Source organism: Pecten maximus, chromosome 10 (genome assembly GCF_902652985.1).
Source record: "Pecten maximus chromosome 10, xPecMax1.1, whole genome shotgun sequence".
Lineage (NCBI taxonomy): Eukaryota > Metazoa > Mollusca > Bivalvia > Pectinida > Pectinidae > Pecten > Pecten maximus.
In genome coordinates, this window is record NC_047024.1 from 30,706,281 (window position 1) to 30,727,129 (window position 20,849).

A 20,849-nucleotide genomic window follows, 5' to 3' on the forward strand; every position below is an offset into this window, starting at 1 on the left:
ACAATCCTTTAATGCCATCTTCATATGACATTTGATCTTTGACGCCAAAACATACCTTCTGTTGTTGAAAGCATCCAAAACTGGAAGTATATCAGTAGAAACTATATACATGGAACAAGGTAAAAGAGGAATTAAATGAAGAATGAAATGTTAACATACTTCTCTTTTCTCGATGACCTGGATATGTAGACGTATATACGACACTGTCACATGCATAAATAATTAATATCAACATTTCATAATTGATTGTATACTTATATTTACAGAGGAATGCTGTATTGCAGTGTTTGAAAATGGCATTTAAATTTTCCTGTGTTTTTCTTTTCAATTCACAGTACTTTGCTACTAATTTAATATTTCGTCTTATTCCGTTATCACTTACAACAAGATTGTTCGTTGTTTAACGCCGCAGTAAACCTACACTTATCATATCCGAAAGTGGAGAGAATTCTACCTTATGGAATTTAAGTCATGTTAAGGAAGCCGAAAAAGTGTCTTTAATTAGCTACTTGAATAACAAAGATAGTTAGTATGTTCCTGAAAGTACATTGAGAAGTAAAGGAGCTGTGTGGCCACACTTACCTTTTTGATCGGATTTGTAAACATCGCCGAGAATAATTTCCCCATAACGTTTTAAAATCAATGGTGTACTAACGTTATGTTTGTTTTTCACTTCATTGACTTTAAACGCCATATGAAATATTCGTATCGGATTTAAATGTATTGCTTTTTATGTCTTTAAACGAGTATGGACAAATACTTAAAATAAGTATTGATATACGGTGTTACCATTTGCCGGAGGGAGCCCTTAGCCATCATTTTGACAATGGAAGACAATGCCTAAGCACCTGTGGAACATTCCATTGTTGTCTGTTACTTTACAACAGGTATGGAATACCGTAAGCATGCTTATTTGGGTGTACTAAAATTTTAGCGTAGAATGAAAGTGTTGAACATCAGCTTGATCTGGGTTCGACAAATTTCGCAATTTTAAGAGGTTTAACCAATGTTTGTTTACATTTGAAGACACTTTAAGGTCTCTTATCGATATCAACGCATGAAGTCGTGGTGGATATTCTTCGGATAACGTAATTCAATGTATATACATGCATGTCATTATAAAATATTTTCTTGGTGAACGGTACGTATAACGTGACCTTTAGTTGATTGCTCATCACCTGAAGACGTGTTTCTATCAGTCTCAACTAGGGACATCCAATATTTAAAATGGTACTTGATGCGCCCTCTTGATGCTTAGCTCTAAAATGGATACAAGAAACAACCGGCCTATTCTTGTGGCAATATAATGTACCGAACTTTTGTCATCTGAAGAACTGTGATGCCAATATGCTCGCGACATGAGATTTCGGTGAACTGGTACCGTAAAACGACCCTTAAATTGGCCCCATTCAGGTTTCCAGTTTTTCCTGGAAGAAATGCGTTACAAATAAACGCATGTGAACTACTTTAAAGGGTATGAACAATGACTTAAGGAATCTGTGAGAAAATATTGATTTTCAGGACCCATACTCGGCCAGAATTGAGCCGGAGTTACTCAGTGAGAAGCTTATCAAGAACTTAAAATATCATTAAATTTCAACTTCAAATATACCAATGTTAAGTAGCACTTTATGTGATAAGATCAGTCCTAGGTAATTACTTGTACGTAGATCACAAACCCGCGAAGACGCGGAGAAAAACTACCTTCTGTTTTTCAAGGCGTGTTCTAAGAGGCAACTAAATCTGCAGAAGTGTTTTTTTTTGTTCTTATTTGAGAATTATACCACAAAATATGTTTTTGCAACCAATTCGTTTGATCTGAGCGATTTTAGTTTGTGTTTGATGTGTTTCGTTCTGTGAACGTCCTTCTAAGTCTGCTGCTACTTGGCCCTAAATGACTCAAATGACCGATGTCAGACATAAAATACAATAAGACACACAAAATACAATGGAATTGACGGACATTTGGATGCCATAATGAATACCTACTCCCCTTGCACACTTTGGGATCTACCAGGTATATCATTTTCATTCTTAGTTTGAATTATTGTTGTTGCTTCCTGGACACTCTTGGTCAAAGTATGACCCAGAGGAAGTTATCAACTACTATATTACATTGTGTGTTGAGTCACATTAATACATATTTTCTGTAGTACAGACCCTCAATGATCACTCATGTAAAACAGTTGTTATCTCCATCATGCCCCAGTTACACCGACAATTCCACATTGTATTAACCATGTTTGCGAAAACAGAAATGTGGAATTTTGTTCACATGGGAGTCACCAGTGAAAGCCAGGTAAAAGCGACGAATTCCATTACAAAAAAGAAATATTGATATGTACTATGTATATAGGTGCGTACTCCACATATGATGTGTTTCAATAGATATTGATAATATGTATATAAGTGAGGATATACTCCATATATGATGTGTTTCGGTAGATATTGATTGACAGTTTTATTGTGGTTGTTATCGAATTGGTTTTATTTTTACAATTTGTCAACATTCTAATAAAGCATTTAACACAAATTATGATAAGATCACACCTATATTACATGTGTTGTATCTGAAGATGCCGTATTTCTCGTTATATTACCTGTAACAATGAAAACAAAAAGAAAGCATTGATTCAATAAGAATTTAATAGCATTTCTGACGTCACAATGTAACATATTAACTGGGGCCGTGACACTCGGCAATAACATACACCAAACATCATAACGCCGAAATTTTATAGATAACTGTCATTATGTCGCAAATAATTAATACGTTATCATTTCGAGTAAAGATCATACTAATTTTGATGTATCTGTGATTGATATCATTCTGAAGGGCTTCAGTAACTATCCAGGACAGAAACCTTGCCCGGCATAAACTGAAATTTTATTACATCATAAATATACAGCTTATCGTAATGGTAATATGTACAAAATTGTTCTATATGTCGCGTCTAGCCTTTTGATGCTACGTAACCTTCCTAATCTCGGTAGCATGTATAGACAGATAAGTACTTTCTTTATATAAGACATGAAGCGACATTATTAAACCAGATACACACTGTATAAATATATCACAATATCTGCTGTCATACATGTAATTTTAATCAGCACTTTCAAGACATTTTGTTCTAATTCTGATGATATTGATTTGGATAACGATTTATATGTATGTACAAATTAAGCAGTCTTCCCCTACAGAAGTTTTTTTTTTATATACATGTACTTAAAGCCAGCTTTATCACGCGCCTATACTATCAATACATATATAAATAATGACCCTAATATGTTTAGTTATATATGGTCATTTTCATATTTAGATTAAATACCACACTTTGGTATTGAACCACACTTAATAAATTAAAATACAATAACAGTCTATTTTTATTGTATACCACCCTTTTGCTTCCCCAACAGAATGTACACATGCAACAGATGTGTGGTATCAATAGAAATATATCACACTACAACGCCTATAAACCACAAATAATGTTATTGATCATTTGTTAATTAATTAATATTAATACATTACGCTTAAATGAAATTATAGATAATTTATTATCGTGACAATATTAATATACAAATAAGTTTTTTGTTGTTTGCCAAATGCGTATATCGATTAATTGTATAAAATAATATATGAAATAATATCTGAAACCGATACATACATGTACTAGTATCTCTTTGAAAGCCACATTTCTGCATAACATTTTTCATAATTGAATTCATACCTACATTTCTATGTCTAACTTAAAACTTACGATCGTGTTCCCGATGAAGTATAACAGATATTATCAAATAACCAGAAAGTTGCGGATTGTCACGCAATGTTACAAAAAGGTCTACTCGATTTGCGCTGGCCTGGCACACGAAAAGCCGACCGAATGCTCTAAGTAAGCTTGCCCATTGTGTTTCCTTTTCAGAACATTCTCGTTTACAAAACACATATAGAATGATATTTCTGTTATTTTAAAAGAGGAGGATTTTCATCATTACTTCTTGTCACCCATGACGTGTAGAATTTTGATATATTCATCGTTGTAATGTTTTAATAAAACAGACTCACAATAAGAATTTAATCTAAATTGAGGAGACATTTTCGAAATAACATTTTAAACAATTATCGTTGCAAACGTCGACAGATGATGTAGAATTACCTACGGAACGATAGACAAATAAATGGTTTACTGATTCTATGGTTACTTGATATCACCTGTTTTATTTGTAGCTTAAGGTTTGGATATCAGTAATCAAACTGGTCGTTAATGACGTCATGGGCATGTGGTAGTTACAAGGATGTCATAGAAAGTGTTAAATGGTAGGTAACACCGGTACATGTACAGCGATGTGTAGTAGATTATAATATAATAACCATCATAATAGGTAATCTAGTATGTAGCATGTATTATAATAATCAACTTAATGTGTGAAGCGTATGACCATATGTTAAAACAATTTGGAATACTTATTACCACAGGTAACTTTATTTGTAATACGTATTACGATATGGTACCTAATTGGTAAATATGTATTACGATAGGTAACTTTATTTGTAATACGTATTACGATGTGGTACATATTGGTAAATATGTATTACGATAGGTAACTTTTTTTGTAATACGTATTACGATATGGTACATATTGGTAGATATGTATTACGATAGGTAACTTTATTTGTAATACGTATTACGATGTGGTACATATTGGTAAATATGTATTACGATAGGTAACTTTATTTGTAATACGAAGGACGAGTGTAGCTTTAACCTAGTAAAAAATAGCATACAGAGTTAATCTTGGCGAGGACAAATTAATCTCGTTAACAAATGCGAGTCATTAATCTTAATGCGTATATTCATAACCACAAAATCACAAGTATCCACTAGTTGCCCGTTTTGATTTCTATTACAACCACGAAATCATCACGCTTTTCGAAGTCAATAAATATTAGCAGGATACTTAGTGCTTCAGTACCATCAAATGTCTTCAGAGATGTCTGGGAAAATACAGTCAATGCCTCAACAATGGATACATTTATTATACAGGTAAAGATGAATTGGACTAGCATAGTGTTTTTAAAAACAACATCACGATAGAGAATTGAATAGCGTCTCTCTTCCTCATGTTTTATCAGAAAACACAAAAATCGTTAGGACACATCTATTAAATCATCATCGTCATCTGACGAATCTGCTGGATCGCTTCCTTCTTCTCTTTTTGGAATTTCAGATGATAAGTCCAAAGCACTGTTGTTATCAGGGAGTCTTTCGTGCATTAAATCATCGTCGTCGTCGTCATCGTCTTTAGATGGTTGGTCAAACTGAGAGTCGGTCTCCTCTTTGGCAGTGAGTGTTGAGTCTCGCGAACCTCCAGATGATAAAAGTTCTCTTTCCTTAGAATTCCTCCATTTCATACGTCTATTTTGAAACCATATCTTCACCTGCAAGAGTATATATCAAGAAAAATGACTAATTGCGATGTCAAAAATTACTTGCTGTGACAAAAACCGAAGTGGAAGCAATATACACTATATTAATTAACATATACTGATATATGTATTTGAAATCTATTACAGTGAATAATCGTTGGAATGTATATAGAATGTAACCTGTGTTTCCCGTATGTATATGAAAGTATATATTTAATTATATTTACAGTATAATGATGTTTATGCGTACGAGTTTTGACAATAGTAAATAATATGACCATGTTTAATTATCTTTATCCTTGGTGTAATCACAGTGAATTTTATCATACTACTGGTACGTGTATTATGTAATATTTTCATACATGTATATAATAATATTAAATGTTTTCATTTTGTAATTATTATTGAATGTCACATCTTATCAGCGACGTTACTATTAATTGTGATTTCACTTCCAAGTTATTGATGATTGTATAATAATTCTTAATTTCTGACGTAATGATTTATATATTTGTATCAATAGAATAAAAATTCCCTTTTAACTGTTTACACAACAAAAGTGTAATGGAGAAGTCGTCACCACCACCTAGTCGAGTTTTGCTTTCCTTATTTAGATAAAATCAGCCGTATGATTGTGTATCTACTTCACGAAATGTTTATTTTGGTATGCAAATAATATCAGTGTATAAAAATGTTATGTTTGGCCACGTATGGCTGTTGTATCACATCCTTATTACATTGTAAATCCTGATCGATCGGTTGCTCATATAACCCAACACATTTTATAAGAAATCAAATAATACACGCGATGTTTTATGAAAAGGATGTGAAATATATCAGAGAAAAGTGGTCGCCCTCGACACATGCTATTGAACTGTCTCTCTTTAACAGTCATATCGACGAATATATCGCTGCTTAAGATGAACACAGTCGTCGCATTGATAATAGAATGAAGTCTCCATTACCGGGCGATTTTCATTATCCAAGTATTTAATTTGCTTTCTTATTACTCGCTATCTCTTTGGCACGTCAGACACAGCTGTTCCTCGACCGAGGACGGGTTGCCCCGCAAGATATATTCACCATCGATTTTGTTCTCCATCGCTTACGAATTCACCGTTTCGTTAAATAGTTCTAATCAAACTCCCGCAAACGACATCTCAATGTATACCCCCGTCTCGCGTCGCACAAGGAAATGCGCCAAACTGCGAAACAATATTTGCAAGAGCATTCGATCGAAAAGAAGAATTATTCTATTTAACTTAAAGGCACTTATAGGGCAATATCTAACATCTGTACTTGACACTATATTACATGCGTACCGAAGGCACGGCGCCAAAATGAGTATTAATTAACGGTTTTGATTTCATAAACCTCACAGCAACTGTAGCTGGAAGTGACATAAATGTTATTGCTTATTGTTGTCACAACATTCCATATTACCGGGGCACCAGGACTTGGGTTCGGTGGGAAGTCTAACGGGGGCTTACACGAACAGAAAAAACTGTTACAGGAATGGAACATTTACTGTTAAACTAAAAAAAAGTATTGCAAATAAACGAGAGAAAGAGAAAAATCTCTTAATACCCAATATCCATATTCAGCTACATCAGATTTTAATTTAAGATGTTAATTGATTTCGTTTGGATCAATATTAACTTTTTTGTAATGATTAGTATGTTTGTCTCAGTAAAGCAGGAAATTTGGTTTATTTTTAACATACGTAGTCAGTCATTCTATAATTGTTGGCAATAATTCGGTCTATAAAGTCAATCTATTTCAAAGTGTTGTGAAAGATAGCATGTTAACTACATGCATTTTAAAGAATTTGTTGAAAAATATATAATAATTCCATCCATTATTGTGCTGATAATGTTGTTTCGTTTTTATCGAAAATAAAAAAATTAAAATTGCTATTGCAGTTTTCGTTTTTCGTTTTCTTTTGTTTTGTTTATATGAAAAAACATTTTTTTCTAATGATATATTCTGGTTGTGTAACACGACATTTTTTAAGTAAACTGTAATCGTTTAAGCAATATCTGCCGGTGTTTGACGGTATTATTTTGCGAATAATTACAGTAAACTTGGACTATACATCAGTAAAGATAAGCGTGGGTTGTATTGTGAGCGTTGTTTTTACCTGTGAATCCTTAAGTCCAAGTTTTGCCGCTAGTTTTTTTCTGTCCGGTTTGCTGATATATTTCTGCTTCTGGAACATTTTCTCGAGTCCCTTTCTCTGCATGTCTGAGAATACGGCTCTCCTTAGCATCCCTCTTCGTGGTTTTCCTCGCATATTCGTCAGAAATGAAAAGGCGTTGGGCACCGGAAGGAGAGGGGGAGCTAGAAAAGGCAAGAAAAAAACGGGTTAAATGTTTTCACGTAAATTTCCACGTTTACAATTACATGTATATATGTATATGTATATGTTTGTCAATAGCGCCCTGCTGCTCTCAGTCTATACTGCATTTATTAGGTAAATGTAAACCTTTTTAAAAAACAATTACATACTTATATATAATTATAATAAACACTTTTGTTGGCCAAGATGGAAGACCCCAACCTTGTCACGTCCGATCGGGGAATCATCATCAACATCATCAAATTCCTCAAATTTGAGATATATATAAGAAATATTTCAATCATATAATACATTTCGTTTAAGTTTCTCAAAATACTTATCTATACTTTATACCTAATTAGCTACATATATGTACATGTACAGTGTTAGTGATCTTCATTATAAGATTATTTCAAGTTAAGTACTTAACTTTCTACATCTATATAAAATGGTATGACGATATTGAATTAATATATCAAGGCTGAATTAGAAATCTTTTGTAGAATGTCTATTTGTACAGTTCTGTTTGTCGCCATTTAACACAAAGTATATAACTACATGTATTTGGTATACGTGTACATGTTCTAAATTATCACACGTTCAACCTGCGTTGGGATACACATACATAAGAAACGTACTCCTAGATACATTAGATCCTTCAGAATATCATCTGAAATGTCAATGTTCTCGTGTATAACAGACGTCTTACCCGAGCAACACATGCGACATATGTTCTTCAGGTAAATCAGACAAATGTATGTAAAGTTCAATAGGAAAACTGTCCCTTATAGTATCAAAGTAGTTTCCCCTATATATTACTGTAGACTGACACCGCATGACTAAATGTTTTATTTCGTCATCATATACTTCGTTACAGGAACCACATATCTTATCGTGTGGAATACACACCAGCATTTTTAGCACATACATAATACACTGTATTTGATCTTTCGTTTTTCCAAGTCGAAGTAGACTATACGGTTCGTTGTACGTATCATGTATTTCTCTGTATATACTAAAATCTCTGTCGTCGTCCATACGTATTTTAGCTCTGTGTTCTCTTTATATCGGATTGTCCGTTTAACTTTACGTTTCCATTCTGATTTCGGTGGGAAGTATCCAGTCTCTAAGAACTTCGTTAGAAATGTCGTTATGCGGTATTTTCCAAATATCCTAACTATATCGGGTACAAACCGCTGGAGTGTTCTTTGTCGTTCGTATAAGACTGTAAGCGACGAATGCATATTTATATATATTTGTCACTCTCCTGTTAATTGCTGCATCAATGGTATACTATTATTATCATGTTATATGTTATGAATCTCATAAGCCGTAAGGCTTACTGAATAAACAAATTGAATTGAATACTAGTATTTGTTTCGCCTGTGCGGCTGGCGGGAGAGATATAAGAAGTCCCCACTATTGGACCTTGGGTTAAATTGACAAAAACTATTCAGAATAATTTTCGCGGTTTATTCAGAGTACACCCCAGTTTTTTGTGTTATTGCTCAATAACGTAAAAAAAAATATTACAGTTAACCCTTAAATATTTTTCAAGTTTCATTATCTATTTAACTGATCAATAACTTATACTCAATAGCAGACGGAAATATATGTCTACATATTGATTTGAAAGACCAAGCATGAAAATCGCAAACATTGTAATCAATTCCGTATCTCAAAATGAACTTCTTTCATTGGTTAAATCTATTGTTGATGTAGATGAGATAATTAAATCACAATACTGACGTCCACCTTTTTTAAACATGTAATACCGTTATCCATTTATTTGTATCCATATTATCTGCATTGTTTTGTTTACAAGAATAAACAATTGTCATTGTCATTGTGCCGACCGACCACAGTCTATTTTGAGGTATAGTATCAGTACTATTGTAATATACAAACACGTGTATTGCATACTCTTCCAAAATTTTACATATCGAAAGATACCAAATTAAAAATTTCAATATTCTGAAATTGTTTGTTCCGCCCGTTAACCTCTTGAATTACTGATCATGACCTAGAATACGAAACAGCTGTATTAATACGACACACTTTGCTATCCATTATCTGTCTTTTACTTTTTCTGTTACAAAATTAATTTGATGACACAAATTGCCGATGGCGCGTAAAACAATACAAAACTTAATTAATTTTTATTTAGCGGTTCTATAAACCTGTATGCCTTCTGTATTATCATTGATGGTACTTTTACTTTAAAACAACACAATATAAAATTATATTACTTTAGTAATAAATAAGTTCAAACATTATTAACTGTGTAAGCGTCAGGTCAACATGTCTGCCCTTGACACCAGGTTGTATTGTTGCCACAGACAAAGTCATTACGTCATTACCCAGGATTACGACCTAATTAATAAAATAATATTCTATCGTCCTAGGCTTGTTTATTTCAGTACACTGATGTGATGAAGCTAGGATCAGGTACAAATACTAGGCTAATTTGAACACCTCCAAGAAGTTTTCATTTTTCTTGCAGAAATTATCAGCAAAATACTTCCTTGCCAAAAAGGCAAACAATATGATTTATCATGAAATGATTTTCTGTGTTGGTTTATCAGACGTTCTGTTCACCTTGTCTCGTGGACTGCCTTTCGGATGGATTATCTGTTTTGATGACTTGTAGATCTGATAATTTATTTCTTTAATCACACCGGTACTCTTATTTCAGTTCATATCCAAATGAAATAGATGTAGAATAAATGGCTAATTTTCAACACCTTTGAAGTATACATTGTAGCTTTAATGAAACACTCACCCGAAAACAATATCGTAAAAGAAAAAGAAAACCGCTCAAATTATGTGGAGCAGTCTATTCAAAATTACGCTGTCTCGTCATAGGTAACCGCTGTCTCGTCACAGGTAACCGCTGTCTCGTCATAGGTAACCGCTGTCTCGTCACAGGTAACCGCTGTCTCGTCATAGGTAACCGCTGTCTCGTCATAGGTAACCGCTGTCTCGTCACAGGTAACCGCTGTCTCGTCATAGGTAACCGCTGTCTCGTCATAGGTAACCGCTGTCTCGTCATAGGTAACCGCTGTCTCGTCATAGGTAGCCGCTGTCTCGTCATAGGTAACCGCTGTCTCGTCATAGGTAACCGCTGTCTCGTCATAGGTAACCGCTGTCTCGTCATAGGTAACCGCTGTCTCGTCATAGGTAACGACGTGAGAACAGGAGGAGAATGATTACGCTGTCTCGTCATAGGTAACGACGTGAGAACAGGAAGAGAATGATTACGCTGTCTCGTCATAGGTAACGACGTGAGAACAGGAGGAGAATGATTACGCTGTCTCGTCACAGGTAACGACGTGAGAACAGGAAGAGAATGATTATGTAACTGATTCACGCGCTTTTGTTCGATCAGACATTTTCAAACTCTAAAATGAAATAAATAGAAAATTAGGATGGTTTCCAGCTGAATATCACATATAATACAGATACGAAATACCAAACTAAAATATTCTCCATAAATCATATATACTGTATATGTGTATGCTCCTGACACAAACATATTTACTATGAAACGAGAAAAAAATAGAATGTATAAACGTGATATTAACAGACTGTTTAGAAAACAAACGAGCTTTGACACTGCGATACAATGTATTTAGGTAATTTGATTGTTTCACATCGATTCCTTACAAAATATTGAAATTATATGGTTGTTGCAATCGCCAAACCGGAATTCTCTATAAATTTAAGTTTTTGTGAAATAATGTCCACTGGAATAAAACATTAAATCATATTGTTGTTTTCAATTTGTAGTATATATATCATATACCAATAAAATGTGTAGTTAATCTACCAATATTGTCCGTAGTTAATCTACTAGATTTGTGTCTGTAACATTTTTTATGTTATAAGTCTGTAATGTGATATTTTGTAATTTATTTTCGGCTTGACAAAGCCGCATTTTGCATCGAAATTTTGACAATTTACTTGTCCGCACTGTCGGCATTAGGTGACTGATTATTTATATACCAATAATAAGTCTACCATCCTCGTTGATGATATATGTCTCGCTTATTGTGATTTTGGCAGGTTGTTTATAGCTGTTGTGGTCTGTAGTAATATTGACAAGCTATTATTTGTTCTTCGTGGACTTTAAAACTGTAAATAATTTCAACAAGGTGAATTGATTTTTTCAGCACCAAACGCCTTCCTAGTAAAGAAAAAAGTCTTGTTACAGTGGCAATGTTTGGTCCATCGTACCGTGTTTACTCGTTGAAGTTTCTAATAAACATAATTGTGTTTAAAACCTGACTTTAATTTCCGTACATTTAAGATATGTGAGATATGGACTTTTTGTCTCTAGCTGCATCAGCCAGATATCTTTTTCAATTCAATTCAATTATTTTTTATTCCGTATGCAAATAGCATATAGGATCACAATATACATACACATGACAACAATTTACATTTGCGCAAGACGGCGGAGAACACAGCCAATGTAACACCAAGTATTATACTTTTCAATAAAGCATGTGTTAATATTTAACGATATTCGTTCCGGCTCCAAAACCTTGCCATCACCTTCATTCGAATAATTTATTGTCGCAGTGACCTATATAAACCACCAGACGTTGACACGTTCGCGATGTATACATTAGCGGTGAAATGCTTTATTATAGCTACTTAGCATAGTAGTGATTCACAAGAGACCTCAATTAGTCTTTAATATGTAAAGATGGACACTCCTCAAGGCAGAGAGACATACATGTAAAAGTGGGCGTGGCAGCAATAAGCTTAATACGTGTGTAAACAACGTTGGTAGACACGCCCCCTTGTTTGAAGTATTACCGTCGAGCGTGTGATTAAAGACACCATTGGTTAAGTGTATACATGAACGAGTAATTTGCATTAATGAAGGTGCAATGGCGATGGGTAAAATGAGACATATTGAGATATAGATACCCCATATTTGCTCATCTTCAACCAAACAGGTCTCAATCCGGACGATCATAAAAGGTTTTAACGACACTTTGTTAATACCCAGTGATCAAGTACCAGGACAAATGTTAGCGGTCAACACATGTGATCTTAACGATGGGTGTCTATCTGTACCCAGACCGAGTATCACATACCAAACAGTTTATATGTAAATAATAAAATGTAACTTATCCATTTACTGACATCAAAACGAAAATCTCGACAAATAACGTATATATCGAGAGTTTTTATTTTTTTTGTTTTTGTTTAACGTCATATTAACAGCCAGGGTCATTTAAGGACGTGCCAGGTTTGGAGGTGGAGGAAAGCCGGAGTACCCGGAGAAAAACCACAGGCCTACAGTAAGTACCTGGCAACTGCCCCACGTAGGTTTCGAACTCGCAACCCAGAGGTGGAGGACTAGTGTTAAAGTGTCGGGACATCTTTACCACTCGGCCACTGTGGCCCCCTATCGAGAGGTATAACTGAGTAAAAGACAAGCGAATGGACGTACCGTCAGATGGAAAGACGATGCTACATTATAACAATAAATTATAATCCCTCGGATTTATTGGATCGACGCAAATACAAACGCGATATAAACAACTTACTTACAACACAACTACTGACAACACAAAGTTACTAATACATTCCGGTACAACTACTGACAACACAAAGTCACTAATACAGTCCGGTACAACTACTGACAACACAAAGTCACTAATACAGTCCGGTACAACTACTGACAACACAAAGTCACTAATACAGTCCGGTACAACTACTGACAACACAAAGTCACTAATACAGTCCGGTACAACTACTGACAACACAAAGTTACTAATACAGTCCGGTACAACTACTGACAACACAAAGTCACTGATACAGTCTGGTACAACTACTGACAACACAAAGTCACTAATACAGTCTGGTACAACTACTGACAACACAAAGTCACTAATACAGTCCGATACAACTACTGACAACACAAAGTCACTAATACAGTCCGGTACAACTACTGACAACACAAAGTCACTAATACAGTTTGGTACAACTACTGACAACACAAAGTCACTAATACAGTCCGGTACAACTACTGACAACACAAAGTTACTAATACAGTTTGGTACAACTACTGACAACACAAAGTCACTAATACAGACCGGTACAACTACTGACAACACAAAGTCACTTATACAGTTTGGTACAACTACTGACAACACAAAGTTACTAATACAGTCCGGTACAACTACTGACATCACAAAGTCACTAATACAGTCTGGTACAACTACTGACAACACAAAGTCACTAATTCAGTCCGGTACAACTACTGACAACACAAAGTCACTAATACAGTCCGGTACAACTACTGACAACACAAAGTTACTAATACAGTCTGGTACAACTACTGACAACACAAAGTCACTAATACAGTCCGGTACAACTACTGACAACACAAAGTTACTAATACAGTTTGGTACAACTACTGACAACACAAAGTCACTAATACAGTCCGGTACAACTACTGACAACACAAAGTCACTAATACAGTCCGGTACAACTACTGACAACACAAAGTCACTAATACAGACCGGTACAACTACTGACAACACAAAGTCACTAATACAGTTTGGTACAACTACTGACAACACAAAGTTACTAATACAGTCCGGTACAACTACTGACATCACAAAGTCACTAATACAGTCTGGTACAACTACTGACAACACAAAGTCACTAATTCAGTCCGGTACAACTACTGACTACACAAAGTTAAACAAAAATGATATACACTGTACTCAAAGTTAGGAATAAGATTAATAGAATATTTCACATGTGTCTTCCTTAGTCATTTTTACCTATTTTTTATAGATCTAGAAATCATTAGTTGTTGATTTGTACCTCTTTCGAGGTATTTCGTCGTTGTTAAATCGCAAAATGAAGAAAACAAACATTTGATTTACAAACAGTGTGTTAAACTCGTTTACCTAATCAAGAAAATATGAATGGTACCGAAAGTCACTGACGAAAGTTCGTGTATATATGTAATGATTGTATAAGTCAATATTCTTTGGAATTTTGCCGAAATCGGAACTGGAAGAGGGACTTAATTCGTTGACACCATCGCTTCTAGTTAGCTTGTTTCTTTAACCTTTTGAGTACTCGCGAAGAAAGAACAAATGAGACTTTTCCCGAAATTCATTCTTTAGGATAACTATCCTTTAACATGTGAGACGGGCATTGATTAAACAACATGTTAATCGTAAGGACAAACGTGTCCCTGGCTGGGAATTGAATACCCAGTAAGATGTTACCTGGAAATTTACATAATCAAATATACCTTTACGGAAATAAACTATCAAGTCAGGGCTATGAATTAATTATACGATTATTAATAATTGTTCGTTACCGGCGGAAGCATTTATTGAATTTCTCATTTAAACACGAAAAAAGATAAATCATAGCAGCGATTTACATGTGAACAGCTGTTGGAAAGCAGGGGAGACAACTCGACTGGATAGCTCGGATACTAAGGAGGAACTGATGTGAAATTAAGAAGATAACAAGAATAATGTGAATGGGTTATATCTCCATGAAAATATGTTCAAGACTCTGTTGCGTTCAACATGAAATGTCTTTAATCATTTTAAAACGCATGTCAGATAATTAAAGAAAAACTCAAAATTATGTTTCGTTTTAACTACAAGTATTATTAACTGATATCAAAACTTGTTTGGTTGCAAGCATCCACAGAATGTTTTTAATATTTTTGAAAATAAATGTATTTGATATAGACAACTGAGCTTGTTTGTGTTTTTAACGCCATGTCCACCCCTGGCGCGGTCAATGGGTTATTGCAGTTATAAGTTATGAATCTGTTTTGTCAAATTTCTACCCAAGTTTTAAACCTTTACTATCAGATAGCCGCATATGTAAATATTACCACGTTCTTGTATAATGGAAAATGTGTTACAATGCTTGTAACAGAATAAACAAAAATGGCGTGTTTTATATTTATGACGCTAGAAATAAATTAGCAAATCAATAAAACGCGACAAACAATATCAAAACAAAAAAGATCACACCAAACAAACAGAAGATCAACATTGACATTGTTTCTTGTGCTTCCAGCAAAAAAAAAACTAAAATATTAAAAGTCTTCCATGCATTCAAAAATTTGATAATCCTTCAATTATTCATAAGATTTTGTAAAAATAAATGCCTCCTTAGTTTACACATAGTACACCGTTCGGTTTATTTTACTTGGACGTAAAATCTATTACAGAACATATTAAAAATCTGACCACCATTTTTAATGCACGCGTTGTAGTGACAGTTCACTAATCAGCTGTACATGTAATTTATCATTCTCTTCCTAACGATTCTCTGTGAAAATAACATTTCGATGTGACAGACAGTGGTAATTGTACACGTGTTAATTTAAATAACACATTTTTATCTATTCTCGGTGTTAAAGGTAACGTTTAGTGAAATCTATTGCCTTAATGATTTTCACACATATAAAGAATATTATATTAATGACAGGAAAAAAAAACATTATTTGAGAGGCATGCAACACCTGGCACGCAAAGAATAAAATGTTCACATTTTCTGTCAATAAATGTTTACACATGCTTTATTTGGAAACCTGTGCCCCTCCCCCTTCCTCACGCCCCCTCCTTAGCCCCAGCATAGCCTTAAAATCGCCCATTATGAGCGATTAATAATAACAAGATGCAGTTTTATCTTTGTAACTCACCAGTGAGGTAGGGATGCCTCAGAAACCCGGAGAAATGATTGTCATACACGGACGGGTGGCGTACAGAACATCCTTGACAGCCGAAGTGTTGACCGCCGTACCCCGAACTTTTCACGCACGTAGAATGGGAGGTGGTGGAGGCAGAGCCCGGGCTGCTTACCATTCCTGGAGTAAGCGGTGTCTTATCACCTGTCAAATTAGAATAACGACTTACAATCCAACACCTAACAAAATATAGAGTCGTGCCGCTACAGACACAGTAATAATGACAATAATTAATTTACAATAGACATAGATATTCAGGTGAAATATTTTGTGTTCAAATTTGATTATTTTGTTCAAACGATATGCATGAAAATACTCGATTCATATTTTAATAGGCATACTGATTGCCTCGACAATAAGCATCTATACATGTTCATGGGATGCCGTGAAATTTAAAATCTTGTTGGCAAAGTTAAGTTATCGTAATAAAATTTGGGAACTTTGGGAAATGTTTTAGAACGAGGAATACCTTTGATTTTGTCTATTGTCGAGAACGTATGTCTCTCGTCGATTATAACGCAAAGATGTCACACGACATTGACAAAACCTTCAGCTTCCCTGACACTATATTGTCGGTTATTTAACGAGAATCACGAACCCCAACAATACATGTCATTAATAGTTCTCTATTTTAGAAATATAAAACATGACAAATAATCTATTGGTGATTTGTTTTATGTACCGACGTAGTCTGTCGTACATAACAATCGTATTAAAACTATCCGAGCTATTTTGATTCACGTATTATTTTGTCGGTAAACTGATTTAGTATCAACTTTATTTCATTCAATATACATCCTTTACATTCAATACAACGATTTTATTTGTGTAGTTTTAACGTGTGCTTCTTTATTTGAGTTTTTTGATATATCAAATACATGTACCTAATGATCTTAATGTGAATATAAATTGATAAATCGTCAATTATATATGTTCCGAACTCGTAAACGATATTTGCCTATAACTCATTAATGATATATGTTGCTAACTCGTAAATGATATTTACTGATAACCCATTAATGATATATGTTGTTAACTCGTAAAGGATATTTACTGATAACCCATTAATGATATATGTTGCTAACTCGTAAAGGATATTTACTGATAAGTTGATAACTCATTAATGATATATGTTGCTAACTCGTAAATGATACTTACTGATAACTCATTAACGGTATATGTTGTTAACTCGCACACGATATTTGCCTATAACTCATTAATGATATATGTTGCGAACTCGTAAAGGATATTTACTGATAACTCATTAATGATATATGTTGCTAACTCGTAAATGATACTTACTGATAACTCATTAACGGTATATGTTGTTAACTCGCACACGATATTTGCCTATAACTCATTAATGATATATGTTGCGAACTCGTAAAGGATATTTACTGATAACTCATTAATGATATATGTTGCTAACTCGTAAATGATACTTACTGATAACTCATTAACGGTATATGTTGTTAACTCGTACACGATATTTGCCTATAACTCATTAATGATATATGTTGCTAACTCGTAAATGATATTTACTGATAACCCATTAATGATATATGTTGCTAACTCGTAAAGGATATTTACTGATAACCCATTAATGATATATGTTGCTAACTCGTAAAGGATATTTACTGATAACCCATTAATTATATATGTTGCTAACTCGTAAAGGATATTTACTGATAAGTTGATAACTCATTAATGATATATGTTGCTAACTCGTAAATGATACTTACTGATAACTCATTAACGGTATATGTTGTTAACTCGTACACGATATTTGCCTATAACCCATTAATGATATATGTTGCTAACTCGTAAATGATATTTACTGATAACCCATTAATGATATATGTTGCTAACTCGTAAATGATACTTACTGATAACTCATTAATGGTATATGTTGCTAACTCGTAAAGGATACTTACTGATAATCCACTAATGATATATGTTGCTAACTCGTATACGATATTTGCCGAAAACTTATTAATGAATACACGGTACGTGTTGATAACTCATTAACAACATATGTTAAAAATGATTCTTATTTGTCCATCTATTATTAATGAATGCCGTGTGTTGATAACCACTTTAGAATATATAGTGATAACAATGTCACTGATACATAGTTACTCGTTAAGATTCATGTACAAAAATGTATAAAGAATTAACTAAATGCCCAAAACAAGTACACGTTTATCGATACATTAAATGATAATAAAAGTTAAAAACATTTATCAGTGTATTAATTAGCTGTACCCAACTACACTTCATTGTTCATACATGAAAAGTCTGCTAGCTTATTAATAGTATAACTGTTAATTAATAAAACAGTCAGAGTTTTTGTTTATTGTTACAAATTGTTAACTACATATCGACATGTTAATTTTATTTTACCAATAACATGGACTAAGCTGATATCAATTTTCAAGGTTGTCCATTCTCATCTATATGTCTGTTTACCCTGAACCACTTCAACAAATTAGTATTTTATAATTAGTTGTACATATTTATGCTTATTAGCCGAAATTATAATTATTACTAAAAACAAGTTATTGACTTACTGATTTTCGCCGTTTGGTCACCTCCAGCTCCTAGAATAGCGTTTACACCAAACTTTAGGTACGGGGTCGGGTTTTGACCACTTATTGACGAGGTGGCGATGTGTTCGTCCTGATTCTGTCCTGTCCCAGGGTGGGGAACCATTCCCGTTCCCCCGGGTCCATTTCTTGATAATAGGGCATGTCCTCTGTCTCTTAAAAGATTTTCCACGAGAAAAGAAGCTGAGGCAGCCGTAGCATTTGGCTGTCCTGCTAAATGTGCCGTCCGGAAAAACGTGTGGTAAAGAGGAGACGGGCTGATCATATTTGGAAACATCTTTAGGGTGTGTTGAACAGTTTGTGTCAGTTTAACAGACAAGGTACCCCAGGTTTCAGCGATCGTAAGATGTAAAATTTTAACAATAGCTTTTGCACGTCACAATTTCATACGTTTTTCTATTAGAGTACGTACAATATGATATAAATATGAAAAGTAGTTGGTATTGCAATCATTCCATTAATTAATGTCCATTGAGTAATTACCTCTCGAATCTCAGTCCAGATGCCAGATAAAACGTTACAAATGTCTGCAGTAGATCCATGTTTTGATAACGTGTAGTAATAGTATAAATCTTATCACATCAAATAATCGTCAGCTCCCTCTAAAGAAATTATTGAAAGTGTTGACTTTTGGGACACGAGACGCAATTATAACCGATCATGAATATAGTAGCTATCTTCTGTCCATTTAAGGCTGTATATTCTGTATCGGAAGTAATGTGATAAAAAGGATATGTCACATGACTAAATTAGCCAATTGAATATCAATAAATAGGCAAAGGGATTAGTCTAGAAATCGATAGAGACGGTTAAGCGACCAGAAAGCTGCCAATTACTGATTTCTTGCAATAGCTCTCCGCCCGCCCTCAAATAGGCCCCGCCCAGTATAGGTTGAAGGACACGCCCACTTTCCCCCTCAAGCTGCCGTTGATGTATGTGACAGACCGACCGCATAGAGCTCTAATTGGTATTTCAAACGCAGTATGATCGATGATCGATGATCGTTAAGGGGATAATAGAGGTTTAAATGCAGCTAATCACAAGAACGGAAAGGTTAAATGACAACAAATACACACACAATTACACTTATATTAAGCTTGTTACGGCCGAACTGTAAAGAAGTGATGCAGATAGACACGCTTAAGATACCATCGTTTTTTTTTTATATATATCTTCGTAATGAGGATGAGTAAATTAAAATGAAAAAAAAAAAAAAAAAACAACAAAGGTTTGCAACAAATGATGTATCACGTACGAATGTATATACCAGTCTTTGGTAATACGTGTTTGGTATGCAATCGAACGACACAATCTGTTACTATTGTAAAAGTGCTAGGAAACAACGTTAAACAAACAACAACAACAACAACTCGTTTTTGTCCAATCAGATTAAAAAAATACTTTATGGAAATGTAATGTTGGTCCAATTACATTTTTCACAAAAAGTATGCATATTCTAATTGCAATTTATAGCAAACTATCTTCTGACATACGGGAACTTGATTTAAATTTTCAGACGTCATTATATGTATAAAAAAAAGTACATACAATTATATAAGTAGGTAAGCCAGAAGTGTTGGGAATTTCTCTTACTGTGTTCTGACAATCGTAAAGTTGTGACAGTGTCACATAAAAAAGGTGTTGATCGTAGTTATAATACACCTGGTATTAAATGTCATACACTACGTACATTCACAATCCATCAATTATCGCTATAATGGA

General features: G+C 34.2%; 1 protein-coding gene across 1 annotated transcript; it reads right to left on the minus strand.

The window, feature by feature from the left end:
- Positions 1-2,628: 2,628 nt before the first annotated feature.
- LOC117336249 (homeobox protein DBX1-A-like) lies at positions 2,629-19,796 on the minus strand. Its single transcript, XM_033896723.1, has 4 exons — positions 19,092-19,796; positions 16,477-16,665; positions 7,569-7,768; positions 2,629-5,440 (listed from the first exon to the last, which is right to left on the minus strand). The coding sequence occupies exons 1-4, from the start codon at positions 19,402-19,404 to the stop codon at positions 5,150-5,152; spliced, it is 993 nt and encodes a 330-aa protein (XP_033752614.1). The 5' UTR covers positions 19,405-19,796; the 3' UTR covers positions 2,629-5,149.
- Between the last annotated feature and the right edge of the window lie 1,053 nt (positions 19,797-20,849).

What these genes read in the sequence shown, in the direction of transcription:
- LOC117336249 (XM_033896723.1), bottom strand. Translation starts at nt 19,404, where the DNA reads ATGTTTCCAAATATGATCAGCCCGTCTCCTCTTTACCACACGTTTTTC. An exon ending in TGACCAAACGGCGAAAATCA is followed by an intron (nt 16,666 to 19,091) that starts GTAAGTCAATAA and finishes CTAATTTGACAG; the next exon opens with GTGATAAGACACCGCTTACT. An exon ending in TTGGACTTAAGGATTCACAG is followed by an intron (nt 5,441 to 7,568) that starts GTAAAAACAACG and finishes ATACTCTTGCAG; the next exon opens with GTGAAGATATGGTTTCAAAA.